The sequence below is a fragment of the Zootermopsis nevadensis genome, unplaced genomic scaffold (assembly GCF_977971745.1).
Source record: "Zootermopsis nevadensis isolate Lab colony 2312 unplaced genomic scaffold, Znev_1.0 Znev_ptg000006l, whole genome shotgun sequence".
Taxonomy (NCBI): Eukaryota; Metazoa; Arthropoda; class Insecta; order Blattodea; family Termopsidae; genus Zootermopsis; species Zootermopsis nevadensis.
The window spans coordinates 11,875,334-11,889,657 of NW_028259138.1; the positions used below are offsets into that span (position 1 = coordinate 11,875,334).

The 14,324-nt window shown below is 39.3% G+C and overlaps 1 protein-coding gene across 2 annotated transcripts in view; it reads left to right on the top strand.

The window, feature by feature from the left end:
- LOC110830994 (maternal embryonic leucine zipper kinase) overlaps positions 1-14,324 on the top strand; it is a 52,709-nt gene that overhangs the window by 4,571 nt on the left and 33,814 nt on the right. For both annotated transcript variants that reach the window (XM_087343700.1, XM_087343699.1), the window contains exons 5-10: positions 271-377; positions 1,918-2,085; positions 2,315-2,512; positions 3,412-3,553; positions 5,073-5,207; positions 13,716-13,791. In XM_087343700.1, the coding sequence (XP_087199826.1) occupies positions 271-377; positions 1,918-2,085; positions 2,315-2,512; positions 3,412-3,553; positions 5,073-5,207; positions 13,716-13,791 (826 nt within the window). The remainder of the gene's footprint in view (positions 1-270; positions 378-1,917; positions 2,086-2,314; positions 2,513-3,411; positions 3,554-5,072; positions 5,208-13,715; positions 13,792-14,324) is intronic.

Below are 14,324 nucleotides of genomic sequence, written 5' to 3' on the forward strand. Positions count from 1 at the left end.
ACCACGTCCCATCTTACGAGTCACAAACTTTCCGTACATCTTATCCTCTTCTCATCCATACATATTCTCAGTCCTTCATCATTCTAATGATGTTATACAAAGGTAACTTCAAGCAATATGGCTTTCTAAAGTTTAAATATTCCCCTCAAAACTTTGTTTTCAAACTGTGTACCTTTATCTTTATATAAACTTAAATATGTTGTCTAGTTTCTTGAATTATTCTTTGCTTTTGTGAGAAGGTGTCAAACAAATCTTGCTTGATCTTTTCAGGTTCTGAAGTTGACATATGGAGTATGGGGGTCTTGCTCTATGCTTTGCTGTGTGGCTGCTTGCCATTTGATGACAATAATATAGACACTCTCTATCGAAAAATCATTGTGAGTTTTATCTAACTGGCTGTGAATATTTAGTGAACATCTTGTGTAAGGGCATGGGCTTGTGTTCCGGAGGTACCCGACACCAGCTATTCTGACTTAGGTGGTTTTTTGTTTCCTCAGTCTAAAAATGACTACCTCTTTTGAACTCCACATGTACTCTCCACTCATGATCATCTCCCTATTTCATTTGATGTATAACCTATGCAGTTTAAACTTCTTCTTCTTCTTTCTGATCTCCCTTTTTGCCTTTATAGCGTCGGGGTTGATTGCTCGGTCCACCTCCTCCATTCCTTCCTATCCCTTGCTAAGAATTTCATCTGCGTTTTTAACATTTCCTGAACTGTTTATACCTCTCTCCCTACTAGAGTCTTGATATTTCAGATTCCGAATCGTATATCCTTTCCTCGCCTATGTCATTCTCCATGGAAGCTGTCCGGCCGAACAATCTTTGTTTCTCTGAATCATATTAAAAACCAAGTGTGGGTGATTGGCCCAATGACTGGTTGCCAGGTTTGGAGGGGTAGTTTAAACAGCATCCTTAAATTAACCAAGAATCAATCATTAAAGAGAGTGGAAAATTAAAACATATTTCTGTACAACATGTGGTTTAGTCATATAAATTTCTTGCCTTTAGAGCCTTTTAGAAATTTTAATTCATTCTTATCATCATCCTTTTATTTTAGATGTTTGTTTCTTCCTCTAAATTGATGCTGTTTTTATTCAACTAGTGTGGCTCATGTTAGGTCCACAGAATGATTTTCTGGTATGATATGCATCCATTAATCATTCTTCGTCTTTTCCCCATTGCCACGCATTTGCTGCAGAAATGCTGTATTTCCTGAATGTTCCACAGTTATTAATCTCTTCAGTGCTTCTGATAACTGTTTAAAATTATTATCTGATGCAATTCATGAGAATAAGACATCTGGATATTGAGTCACCCTTGTTTCAATATGGTCTCTCATGATCATGTTAAATGTTTACAAGTTATAGTTATTGTAAACATTTGAAGAATAGAACTCTAAAAATAAGTAATGTCAATTATTTATACATGTTCTTTATTGGCACTGATACTTGCTATATTTTCTTCTATGGCTTTCCGGTCCGTGTTCGGTCCATGAGCTTTCGACCAGTGTATGGGACCGGTGCCAACCCAGCATTGTGAGGAAATTGGGGAGCTACAATAAGTAGCGTAATCCGGTCAGGAAAGCTAGCAATGGCTGGGGGTTCGTCGTGCTGACCACATGTCACCCTATATCTGGTTGGATGATCGTTCACCTCTGCTTAGGCATGTGAACGTGAGGCCAGCAGCCAGCTAGTCGGATTTGCTCTCTGGAGCTGTTACGCCACAGATTTAATTTAATTTTTAATATGTGTTACAAATGCACCCTTCCTCATTTTTCAATCTTTGTCTAGTTTGATGCTATATAATCTGTCCAGTAGAGAAAGTGTCATTAAATAAACCCTATTAAAAGTTCTGTGATAGAAATAAAATTGTCTTCTAGAGAGTTAGTTGTAAGTTTATATGACGATGTTTCAGAGTGGAAGATATGATGAACCAGAGTGGCTATCTGTTGGCAGCAAGAGACTGATAAAGTCAATGTTGCAGGTTGATCCCAAAAAGCGTATTACTGTTGATAAACTTGTTTGTCATCCGTGGGTGACGCTTGGGTATGATGGACCAGTCAATAAAGACAGTGTATACGATGTGAGTCGAATATTTGTGATTGTAGCATTTTGTATGTTTTTTGCTGATGTGCATTGAATTAATTCATAATTGAGAGGTGACATCTGTGTTTCTAACTACATGCTTAATTTATAAAAAAAATACTTTGTGAATTTTGACAAAATTTGGTATTGGGCATCATTAAAAGTTGTCAGGCAAATTTGTTTTGGTTTGTACCAGTTCTTTTTAAACCCAATTTTTTTTCTTTCAGTTACATGTGAGGGATGAGGAATGTCTGAATGTGATGTCACAATATTATGGAATGTCTTCAAGTGAACTGTGGCTACGACTTAGTTCTTGGAAATATGATTATGATACTGCGACATACCTGCTGTTAATGACCAGGAAGAAACGTGGATTACCTGTGAGGCTCGTTACTTCATCTCATCATCCCTTCATATCGAGGCTTGTAAGTTCATGTTGGATGCATTTATTGTGAGTCGGTGAAGGTTAGGTAAAATTGTCCTTCTGTCTAAACATTATGCCATGAAGGGGTTATTTAGGTAAAATTACATAGTTTTTGTCTTGGCACCCTATGCCAGTCATTTTACTCCTGAGATAAAGCCCTAGTTATTGGATAGGAGGTTGCAGCGGGCTGCGGAGCCAGTCTGAATGTCGTGGCAAGGAGAAAAGTTCTTCTCTTTGCCAGGAATTCAACTGTGACTGTCCAATTCAGTGGTCCCCAACCTTTTTGTGCCTACGGGCACATTTGAGAGTTTATGAGATCGTGGCAGGCACCAACCAATTAACAAAGCCAAATTTTCTTTTCTCTGGACAAATAAGATATGGACACCAAATAATACGCAAAACAACACGACGTTTAATGATACAAGAAACCACGGAATCAAAAATACGTATTTTTATAAGTACAATTATTATTACTCAAGTGGGAAGTTAGTGCGATGTTTGGCACTGAATTTCATCGGCCAGTTTTTCAAAGTTGGGAGTGTAGGATGATGTTGCTGCTCGCAAACAATCGTCAAGATGGGCGTCAGTAAGTCTTGATTTGTGCTTTGATTTTATAATGTTCATGGTTGAACGGCCTTCATTATTCAGTATAACGTCTTTCCGTATCAACGCGGGCACCGAAAAAAACCTTGGCGGGTGCCATGGTGCCCGCGGGCACCGCGTTGGGGACCACTGATCCAACTCATAGCCATTTACTCTAGTGACTTAGTTAATTTGAGGTGGTACATGCTGGTGATTATAGATATGGGTGCAATCTGTGTCATTAAATAAACCAAGACTCAAGCTTTAAAGGTATACTGATATAGTCTAATTTCAGTTGTTTCTCTTTATTTTGTGTAGACTATTGAAAGAATGCTCAAATCAGAGAATATTCCGAATGGAAGAAATAAGCAGGAAGACTTGTCACCGTTGCCAGCTCAGAAACAAACAAATGAAACATATTTGGTTTTGACTGGAAAAGAATCAACACCAGATAGACGCGGTGAGTCTGAAATAATTTACTTATTCTGTACGCTCTTGTATCGTGAAGTAATGCTTCTCTTCTGAAATACATTTTTTTCACGTCATCAGTATATTTTTTTTGTATATAATGTATAGAAAAATATGCAGACGAAGCATGTATGTATACCTTCCACAGTTTATGTATTGAATTTCACGTTGCCTGCATACAGATCAAATTTTGCCGAAGTTGCCCGCACAACAAAAAATGTTGGGCAGGCCTGCAATAGTACATGTTTTTAGTTATACTTAAGAAGTCTATTCATGCCCTATGCCCCCCTCACCTAACAGCCCCTGATTTATTCCTAACTTGGCTGGTACGGAGATGGCTGGCTCGCTTACTTTGGGCGTACCTGAGGTGGTCACCAGTCTTGGCCACATCCTGGCAGGTTGATTAGATCTTTCGTGTGTTGTATCTCATGGCTCTGAGATTAGCGCAAAAATCCCTCTTCCGCTGCATTTGGTCGCTAGTGAGATTCTTGGGGACCGTCTTCGCACAAACTATTTCCGTGGCCGGATTTTCCATCAAAATCAATCATATGGTCTCTCTTTTGTTATTTATTTCCTCTGTAATCATTCTGATAGTAGGTCATTGATCATTCACGTCAAAGTTGTCACCTTTTCTGATTTTGTTGTTGCTGGATGTACAGGTCAGCTGTAAAACTCAGTTTTGCTTATTCCTTCAGAAAACCATGTACAGTATTCAGAAACATACGCTCTTGGCGTAACCTCTTCTCCGTACACTTGATTTAATATTTCAAAGAATTTAATTGGTTTTCTTTTCAAGATCGAACAAAAACTTTATGTTGATTATTTGAGAATACTATAAGAACTTATTGTTTTAACAAATTCCTTTTAATTTCTTACAAATAATGATACTACTTCTTAGACTTGGGATGTGCCCAGTTTAAATTTTGGCTGGGCTAAAAGTTGTCACGACAGATTTTCTGTAGTTGCATAAGTTGATCGGCATTGACCATCTCTTTCCAGATCCTTAACCTACTCTGTCATTTTCTGTTATTTTTCTCAGTTGATACACCAATTTTTTTTCCAAATGTTTACATACCGTGCATGATCATCTTCTCATCCTAGCACTTGAAACCACTTCATTGACCTAACCCAAAATCTAATCAGTCAATAAATGTAATTTACAGTTATGACGTGAACAATCTAATTTTTCTGTCTTAATTTAATGTTTGTTGCTTGCCGATTCAACATAAAATTTTTAATTGGAACCTTACAAATTTTACTTAGATACGGACCTACATCGTGTTTGTTCTCATTACTACCTCATATCAATTGTGGAGGTTTTTCATGTTGTATTTACATTTGATTCGTCTGAACTACATTCTCTTTCACTGGTAGGATATAAAGAATGAGTTTTTCATTTAAATATCTTTTACATGTATTATTGTTAACTGTTTTTTTACAGCTTTGTGCTGCGTCAGCCTTGGGCATAAATAATTTAAAATGTAAATAAAGATTAAAATTTTATATTACAGAATGTAGTCCTGTAATCCAAATCAAGAAACCAGGGGAGGGAAAAGAAAACGAGCGTGACGCGAGGGCTGGCGCACCTAATCGGAGGTCTGTCAAACGGTTCAGGAGTCCAGGTCTTCATGATGCTGCATCTCCTGGTGAGTACAGCTCAGAAGTTTCTAAACATTTTAAGAGATCCAGGCGGATTGCTCTTCTGCACCGGAGATTTAATCCCAGCCTCCAATCTGTTGTAGTTGGAGTTTCAGTTGGTAATACGTCCACTTCACAAGTCGATGGTATTTAAAATCAAGACATTTGTCTGGGATAATTTACTCCGTCAATACGCACACCAAGTGAAAGATCTGACTCTCATCTTGAAGGCTATGCATGTCTGAGAGACATTGAATAAAAACCAGAAGTTTTATAGCAGAGAAACAAGTGGATGAAGATGGTAAAATATGTTGGGCTCATGACATATTATGGAAATTGTTATCTTCTTCTTCTTCTATGGCTCTCCGGTCCGTATTCGGTCCACGGCCTCCTCAATTCTCCTCTTCCATTCGGTCCTCTGTTAGGTCCGTCTGTCCGAGGCTTTGATCAATGTTTCCAAACATCTTCCTTTTTACGGTGCAAGGTTGTTAGCCTTGCGACGAACCCCCAACCTGGAGGACCAGGGTACCTGTCTTAGTCTGACCTCTCCCCCTCGACCAATCTGGCTAGGGAGGCCCTACCAGTAGCTCTTGGGGCTACTGAGGTACTCAAGCCCCGCCACCACGACAAAGTGCAGGTACCAATAAGTGGGGGAAAATTGTTATATGGCCCTCAAATAAGAGCTGCATAAAGTGATTTATTTTTTGTCATCATTAAAGTTATGCGAGCGCCAAACAGTGACGTAATGATAATAATTTTTACAGTCCATTTCTGTGTAATACTCCATTAAGCAAGAAGGGGTAATTGAACACTCTGTAAACAAAAATGAAGTGCTTAAAATTTTTGAAGTCCCAAATCTGAAATTATGTAATTCTGGTCATTTGTAATCTCCTTGTGTTTGTCCCTGTGTGGCTTTTCTGTTTGTTCCATTAACTAAGATGATTCACGCCAGACATCTGTTAAACAAAGACCTAATTTGAAGAAAAGTGTCAATTAATTTTAATGACCTCCTTAAGCAAAACAGAGGTAAAAGCTGTACTTTGGATGATTGCGTATGTTCCCTCATTGATCAGTTAGATTGATAGAAGACTGACGTCAGTGCAAAGATCGTGTCTACGAGTTGAAATCCCAATGTCTAAATACTATATTTCCTTCGTTTTTCTTGTGACCCATTGTTCATTATCATTTTAATATATAGGTTCCACGTTTGAAAGTGACCACAGACAAAAATATATTATTTATGTGTGCCTTTAAGCAGAGTGAAGTAAACGATGTCTGCCGTACTTTTGTTGTGAGGTTTGTTGAGTTTTCCCATTTCTTGGGTCCGATATCAAAGTACAGTCATTAGCTGATAGGTGGTGCCATATGTTTATTACCGCGACTCTTAATTCTATGCTGTGGCTTTGTTCTAGTAAATAATTTACCTAACAGATGGCGGGAAGGTTGCTTTTAAGATACCACAGTACGAAAAAATGCTGATAGATGGCGTGTCTCTTACAAACTGTGCAATGTGTTATGACTGGGGTGATGCATTTTCAAAAAATTTATATCGTTACGTACTGCAGTTTTTGCAGTTTGTTTTAAAGTGAAATGGGCTAATTCGGAAACGAACAGGGATTTTATATTAAATTATATTAATTTCATGAAGTAGCTACAGTGACGTGAAATTTTCACGAGATTTAAAGATTTTCATTCGTTTTATTTTATGAATTATAAATTACAATGAATTTTTCGCGAGATTTAAATACTTTAAAAGGATTTTTTTATTATTTTTATGTTTATGTGGAACTAGCCATGCATGACGTTCACATTTTAGAAATAACAATATTCTTTCTATAGTACCAGCATGGCGATCGTGTGAAATTCTGAGGCGGGCTTCTTAACATTTTGTATTTTATACCTCTGAATGTTGTGTGACTTTTGTCGAAGTCTTCTTGTTTTAGAACGTCAAACAATATGGCTCCCGCGCGATACTGCGATATGGTGAATGTATTCGTACCATTAGCTTCCCGTTTTATATCGACAAGAAATTAACCATTGAAGTATATTATGCAGAATTTGTGTCGACAGATCAGAAACATATCTACGCCTTTTATATGATTTTTAGTTTAAAGTTAGGAACTATATCTGGCAAGTTTCAAGTACTCGTAAAAGTAAAACTGTCCCCGGAACATTCCGTGAACACCGATGGTTTTTAGGATTACGTAAAAGTTGGAAATTTATTGACTGGGAACTGGTTAAGAACTACAAACTTTTATGAAGTTGGTGTATGCACACTATTTGCATGGAATATCTGCGTTTATTGTACAGTCTGCGTTTTGTGATTTAGAATGGTTTAAACAGAACACTTGTAAAGACGCATAACGTCGTATTTTAAGCACCGGACTGCTAGGGGGTCGAATAATAAAGGCAGATAAACGTTAGGCTGCAGAAGGTCGTGGTTAGATCCATACGCGCTTCTCTAAATATCCGAGCACGTCGAAAATATTGTAGACGTTACGAGTTTAATATTTGGTGCATGTTGTAACTCTTGAGACTCAGAATTTACTTTTTAGGCATTACAGCTATTTTGTGTCTCTCTGCCATGTTCACAGTTAATGTGCCCACAAACCTACCATGCTGTTACGCAACATAAAGTTTTATGTTGTTGGTAGAGCCACCTACCGGCAGAATTAGGCACTAACAACTGTTGTTGGCAGAGCCATCTAGCGGCAGACGCTTTATGTTATTGCAGTCTTACGCAGCACGACAGCGTTATATTTCTGGAGGGATTATGGCGTTTTTTTACCCCTGAATTCTTTTGTTTCTTTCATTCTATATTCCATTTATTTCTGTGTTCCTTTTATTGTCGTCGCGTGGTGCTGAGGAACAAGGGAACTTCACGTAAAAGCAGTGAGATCTGCGTTTGCGGGGGAAAAAAAAAAACTGCAAGTAGGCCTGTCCGGTTCACTGGACGTCCAACATGGCGTGGGAAAATCAAAGCGAACTTACGATGTATTTCCGTCGATTGTAACGGAATTGCAGGAGGTGCCTATAATCGATTCGCGCCGCTTGAATGAGGTTTGTTATCGTATTGTGATTGCGAGCGACATCTCTGTGTGTACACAGCGAAAGTCTGGGCCTCGGTTTCCGTTTGAGTTGTGGGAACGGACGTTAAACGCAGATAAAAAGTTGCATTTCGCGCACTTATACTCCACCTTCAGTTCTGTGACATTATCATAATATCAACGTTACTGATAGTGGTATTGCGTTGGCTGAGACTTCGATTCGACGGCCATTTCTCACCGCGGAGGTGAGGCCGGCCACGTGGGATTCACCTGTCACAGCCCCCGATGTGAGCTGTAGACCCTATCAGTTATCACAATTTCGATTCACCTGGATTCTAAATGAAAGTGAAAGGTCATCTTACAGCTTTCACTTCCTGAAGAAGGTTGTGAATGGCAAATAGGCTTAATATTAACAGAAACGACAGGTAAAGGAATAATACTGATGGTATGAAGACCCAGAGGGGTAAGATGAGATGTGATCATGTATTTAGAGGTCCCACACTTTTCTAAACAATAAAAGTAGTGTGACAATATCTGTGTAGTGTGGGGGTTATTTGACGAAAAAAAATTATTTTGACGTAAGCAAATGTTATTTCGTAGAATTTGAGGTTTTTCACGGGGGTGAGTCTGGAGATGGATGTCTTCTGGGTTGTTGCGTCGTGTAATCTGGTCAGAGCTCCATCGCCCTGATGATGGAGACAGCAAGGACCTCTGGAACGTTGGTAAACTTCTACCAGGTTACACAGAGCAACAACTCAGAAGACAGGAATCTTCGAAGTATAATTTAATTGAAGATTTTGATTTTAATTAGGCCGATATTTCGCCTTTATTCCGTAACGTGAAATTCTGCTCTCGCTGTATGTGATACGTGTGTAGGCCAGCACAATCGGTTCTTCCCAGAACTTGTTGTTTCAATTAGCTGGTGAGAGTGTTGCTGAAATCAGTGTGATCTTGTGGCCGGTTTGATTACAGGCGGCATGTCTTTCATAGAACTGCCTGCCTTGATGAATGGCAGGCATTATTCCTACCCTCAATACGGGCTTCATGCAACGTAAGTCTAATCCGTAAATTGTGAAGCAGCAGTGTTCCCAATCACTGGACAACTTACATCACAGAAGAGAGGAAACGAATATGTGATTGAAGACGTCAGGTGTAGATTGATGGACATAATCGAGAGAGCGCTATCGAGAAAGAGAATAAAATTGGATATAAAAGGACCTCCGAACAAACCATGATATGCGGGAAAATCAAAGCCTTTGTAATGTACTGATGGCCGGTGGTTTTATGTCGACAACCGAGTGCTTTGGTGCAAAATAGATGTAGGTAGCATTTTTTTTTAAAAAATCTCTCTGGGAAACAGCTAAAAACTGATGATTATATACAAATTATGTGATAAAATTGAGTTTACGCTTGGTTTAAATGAGTGGGCCAACATTAATTTTGGAAGACATTGTTCGCTAAATCTACTGATGAAATGTATCGCGATGTTTGTTAGGATCTACCCCCTTTTTGCACCAAACCTTTCGATTAGAGTCTACTGCAAGTCACTGTGGAGTGTGTACTGTGTACGGAAATATCGCCTCGTGTTCTGAATCACATCAAAGAAGGGCCGCTTTCGAGATGAAGGAGTATTTCTACAAAAATTAAGTCGGTAAGTAACAGAGACGACGACTGCCGGCAACACCAAACCTGGGAAAGCCACACACTTACGGAGATGTTGATCATTGCTCTCCAGGAAGGTGAAGACGATTTTGCCTGCAATATTCATGTTTGCTTTGTACTGGATTGTGAACTTTCATCATATACTTAATCTGAGAAATCTTGGGGTGGGGTGGGGGGTTACATAAAGGCCCGCTGGTCGGCACGTGACCACAAGTAATGGAAGTTTCCACACCACTTTATATATAAAAGTCATGGTGCATGGACTTCCACGAAGGGTTGACGATTATCAGGTGGTCAAATGTCCTGATTTTATGGAACGTGGATGTTTTGTTTTTTTAAATTTTGATTAATTTACTGGAGAAATGCGTACGTTAATTTAGGCTGAAAACCTGAAGGGAAAACACGACTTGGGGGAGACGACCTAGTCTTAGGACAGTATCGAAATGGATATTAATGAAACAGGGTGTAAGGGTGTAGACTGGATGCTACTAGATGACAGCAAGGATCAGGATGGGCTGTCGTGAACGCGAAACTGAACTTCCGGGGGTCTATAAAGCGAGAAATTTCTTTAAGAGTTTAGAGGATATCGGATTCTGATAAAAAAAACTCTGCTCTACGAAATTAAGTTAGAATGTTCCTCGTGTAGTGATTAACTTTTAGTTTACTGCTTCACTCCCTGTTTCCCCTTATGCCTATTTTGATATTAATGCGTCATCTTTGTACAAGTTCCGCGAAACAGTTCGTGTTTCTCGACCAATATTTGGTATGCATTTCTCACTTTTCCTACCCAACCTCTCCTAACAGATAACACGGGTATTTACCCCAGGGGGTGTGATATGTCCGAAGCCTGAAGCTAACCTCTGGGTCTAGAATTCTTACGACTCTGTACCTCCACGCTTTCATAAGCCTCCATGGCGTTGTGTTTATGGCCGTAAAATGCTTCTGCTGGAACTGAGCTGCTGATTGCTTTCGGTTTGTCTCTGTGTGTGCGCGCGCTTTGTTCTCCGTGATATGCTGGCGATTTAACTTATTTTTAAAGTCCTTATAAGTCTCGAAACATTCCCCATTACCGGAGGCTGTTAATGTGATTTCCGCGCTGCAGGTATGAGTGGCACAGCCCTCATTCAACGCGGGGGCAGACTTCATTTAAAATATCGCCACTTACCCTAAAGCGGATTTTGCCAAGATATTTCTCGAATGTTGGTTTACGTATTAACCATCTTACACTTTGCTTGCCTTAGAATCTTCCGTGAGCAGTTTTTTTTAAAGAAATTATATAGTCCATGCAGTTGGTACAACTTCATTATATTACGTAAAACTCAAAGGTAAGAATTCGACCACCTTTGGTTCCAGGAAAACAACGCTCTGACACCAAACTGATGACTGAGTACATCCTACCAGATATTGAACCACGGTTGTTCTGTTCGTAATTAGCTACTTAACTCACCTATCGCTATTCTTCGTGAGAATCTATTAGTCAATAAACATATTAATTAATAAAAGTAAAGCCACCCCGCTACACGCCATGTAGGCGCTTGGGGGGAGAGGAGGTATAGCTCCTACTCATTCTTGACCTCGGCGCTAGATGGGGGGTGAGTAGTCAGTATCACGCCCTGATCGCGGTTTAACCCCGGGAAAGGACCCCGGTACCCATTGGATAGGAGGCTGGGTGGGGCCCAGAGCCGGTCTCGACGTAACTAATTATATGATTAATTCATGTAGGAATAACAGCCCGATTCTAGCCTTGGTTTTTAGAGGGTTTTTAAATTCTTCATACACGTGTTAGGACCTAGATTGAGGATCGGTTCATCGTAAGGCCTGGGGCCTGTTCACAGCAGAACGGAGAAAAATACTAGAAACGTTACATAACAGAGGCTTGAGTGGGATTCTGTGTCTGCACTTGTAGGCCTGTGTTTAATGCACCGATCATCATGCAGTATGTACTTTGGTGATATTTGAATATGAATGCGTGGATTGGTAAGCTTAGTACTCGTGACACTCTTACGCGCAGTATCAGAAACGGAGCTCTGAAAGATATACGGAGGCTGCACTTTGGGGTCCGGTCCGTTGGCTTCGCGAAAAATGTGTCCCCGACACTTGGGGAAATTAAGAGCGCAACTTTGCTGCGGGACTTCAAGAAACAAAATTAAACTGTCTCTTACCAAGACATTAGTTTTGTCTCGCGTTGTTTTCTTTTCAGTCCTATTTGTCTTCGGGTTTAATATATATTGAACCTGTTTAGAATTATCGTCGGTAATTACGCACTCCTCGCTACTGCGTACCCGAGGACTGTGGGGCGCACCCAACCCCTTCTCCGGCAGGCACTAGGGGATGTTTCTTCGGAGATGAAGCTGGCCTCTGACCACAATATAATACCGAGGTTAAGAATGTATGGTGATTTACCCCAGTGGTATTCAACCTGGGGTACGCGTACCCCCGGGGGTACGCGAAGACGTCTTAGGATGTACGTGAAATTTAAAAAAAAAATATTATTTTATGATAAACACTGAATAATCAGTAATGTAATTTATTTAATTTATTTTAGATGTAGATTATATACTATGTATAACTTGAATTACACACCAACAACTTTGGAGGGTACAAAGTTGAAGAGAAATTATATCTGGGGGTACGCGAAGACATCTTAGGGGGTACGTGAAATTTAAAAAAAATTGTGATAAACACTGAATAATAAGTAATGTAATTTATTTAATTTATTTTAGGTGTAGATTATATACTGTGTATAACTCGAATTATACACCAACAACTTTGGGGGTACAAAGTTTAAGAGAAATTATATCTGGGGTTACGCGAACACTGACGAATAAATGCATGCTTGTGTTAAAGCCACGATAATTAAAGTTTGTCAAACATGGCGGCAAGGTTGCCCTTAAGGGTGGAAATAGTACCGCCTTTTTTCATTCTGCCCTTGAAGGGACGAATGTGTGTGTCTGTATGGAGGGGGGGGGGTGTCTTCAACGCAACACCCAATATTTTTAAGAGACCAGGGGGTTGGGGGAAGAACAAAGTCTTGAAGTGCTCCCTAAAGGTCAATTTCTCTCTCTTAACTGCTTTATATAAGTCAAGACAAGAACGCAAAAGTTGCCTTGCTTCTGTTTCGTCACCCCTCTCTCCCCCCCTCTTTCGTTTCGTATTTGTTGCTTTGCTTGTGATTTTCACATTAGTTCCGATTGGTGCCTGTAGAGAGTGTTATGAAAATTAGACATTTAGTTTGTGGTTAATAGACCAGTGTTCAAGTTTGTTTGCTAAATATCTGTTGTACTGTGATTTGAGAAATCAATCATACAGTGTTCAGTTGGCAGTAAATTTAAAAAAAAAACAATTGATTGTTTTAAGATACTTACAACTTATGCGTATCTGAAGATATCGAGAGGCATTAAACAATCGAATGTTGTAGAAAATGGCTTTGAACATCTGAACTCATTAAACTGGCCCAGGTGGGAGCTGTTATGCCTACGGAGATGTGAATTTTAGAATTTTTTAAAACTGGGAATCTTTATTTTTTAGAGATCATTCGATTAATAGTAAGTCGGAAGAAGAAACAGCTGTTTGTTCTGTAACTCAGACGAGATACGTAATAACAAATTGTGTTAATTTCTGAGTCAACGAACGTTAAAACAAGTGATAAATAGGATTAAATTTTTCGTACATTGAGAATGATCGTTGCAAAGAGAATTCAAAACCGCTTTCTGAACAGAGTCGGTGATACATTTGTGAAACATTGTATAGATATCCCATTTATTTAATTTATATATGTATAGGATTATTTTTATATTTAATTTTCAGTGCCGACAAAAGTCTCGTCCCGTCAAGGAGCCGATAGGAGGAACCGGCCGTCTACACCTGTTTCATCGTCTACTGGGTAAGTAGCAGCTGAGTTTAAGATCGAGTGATCGCATTTTGGAGGAAGTATTTCCTAAAATTCGACTAAAGGGTTAAAATATACACGATCGCCAGTGGAGTTGTCTGTTTCTCAATGCTTTTCTTTAGACAAGTGGACAATAATAAATCTTCCCCTGATATTTGTGCGTAATTTAAGAAGGGTTTAAGTGAGATTTGGTATTTTCGCTGCCTTTACAGTGTAGATTGAAGCCTTGTGGTTTGTGATAATTTGTCAGACCGGAATACAGCAATATCAATGATGATCTTGTTGATCGAGCGATTCTATGCTATTAGGGACGCGATTTCAGCCGAGTAGCTCATATGCTACAACGATTTTCTAAATCTTTGTGGCATTGGTTACACAGTGTGAATAAAAACACACTCTCTGATTCCGGATATGTTTCCTGTCGAAAACACTTCTTTTGCCCAAAAATTTTATCACAATTCTGTCTGTTGTCTTATTCGGTACGTCCTTGTAAGGACACGCATCGATAAATGATTCACGAACAGAAA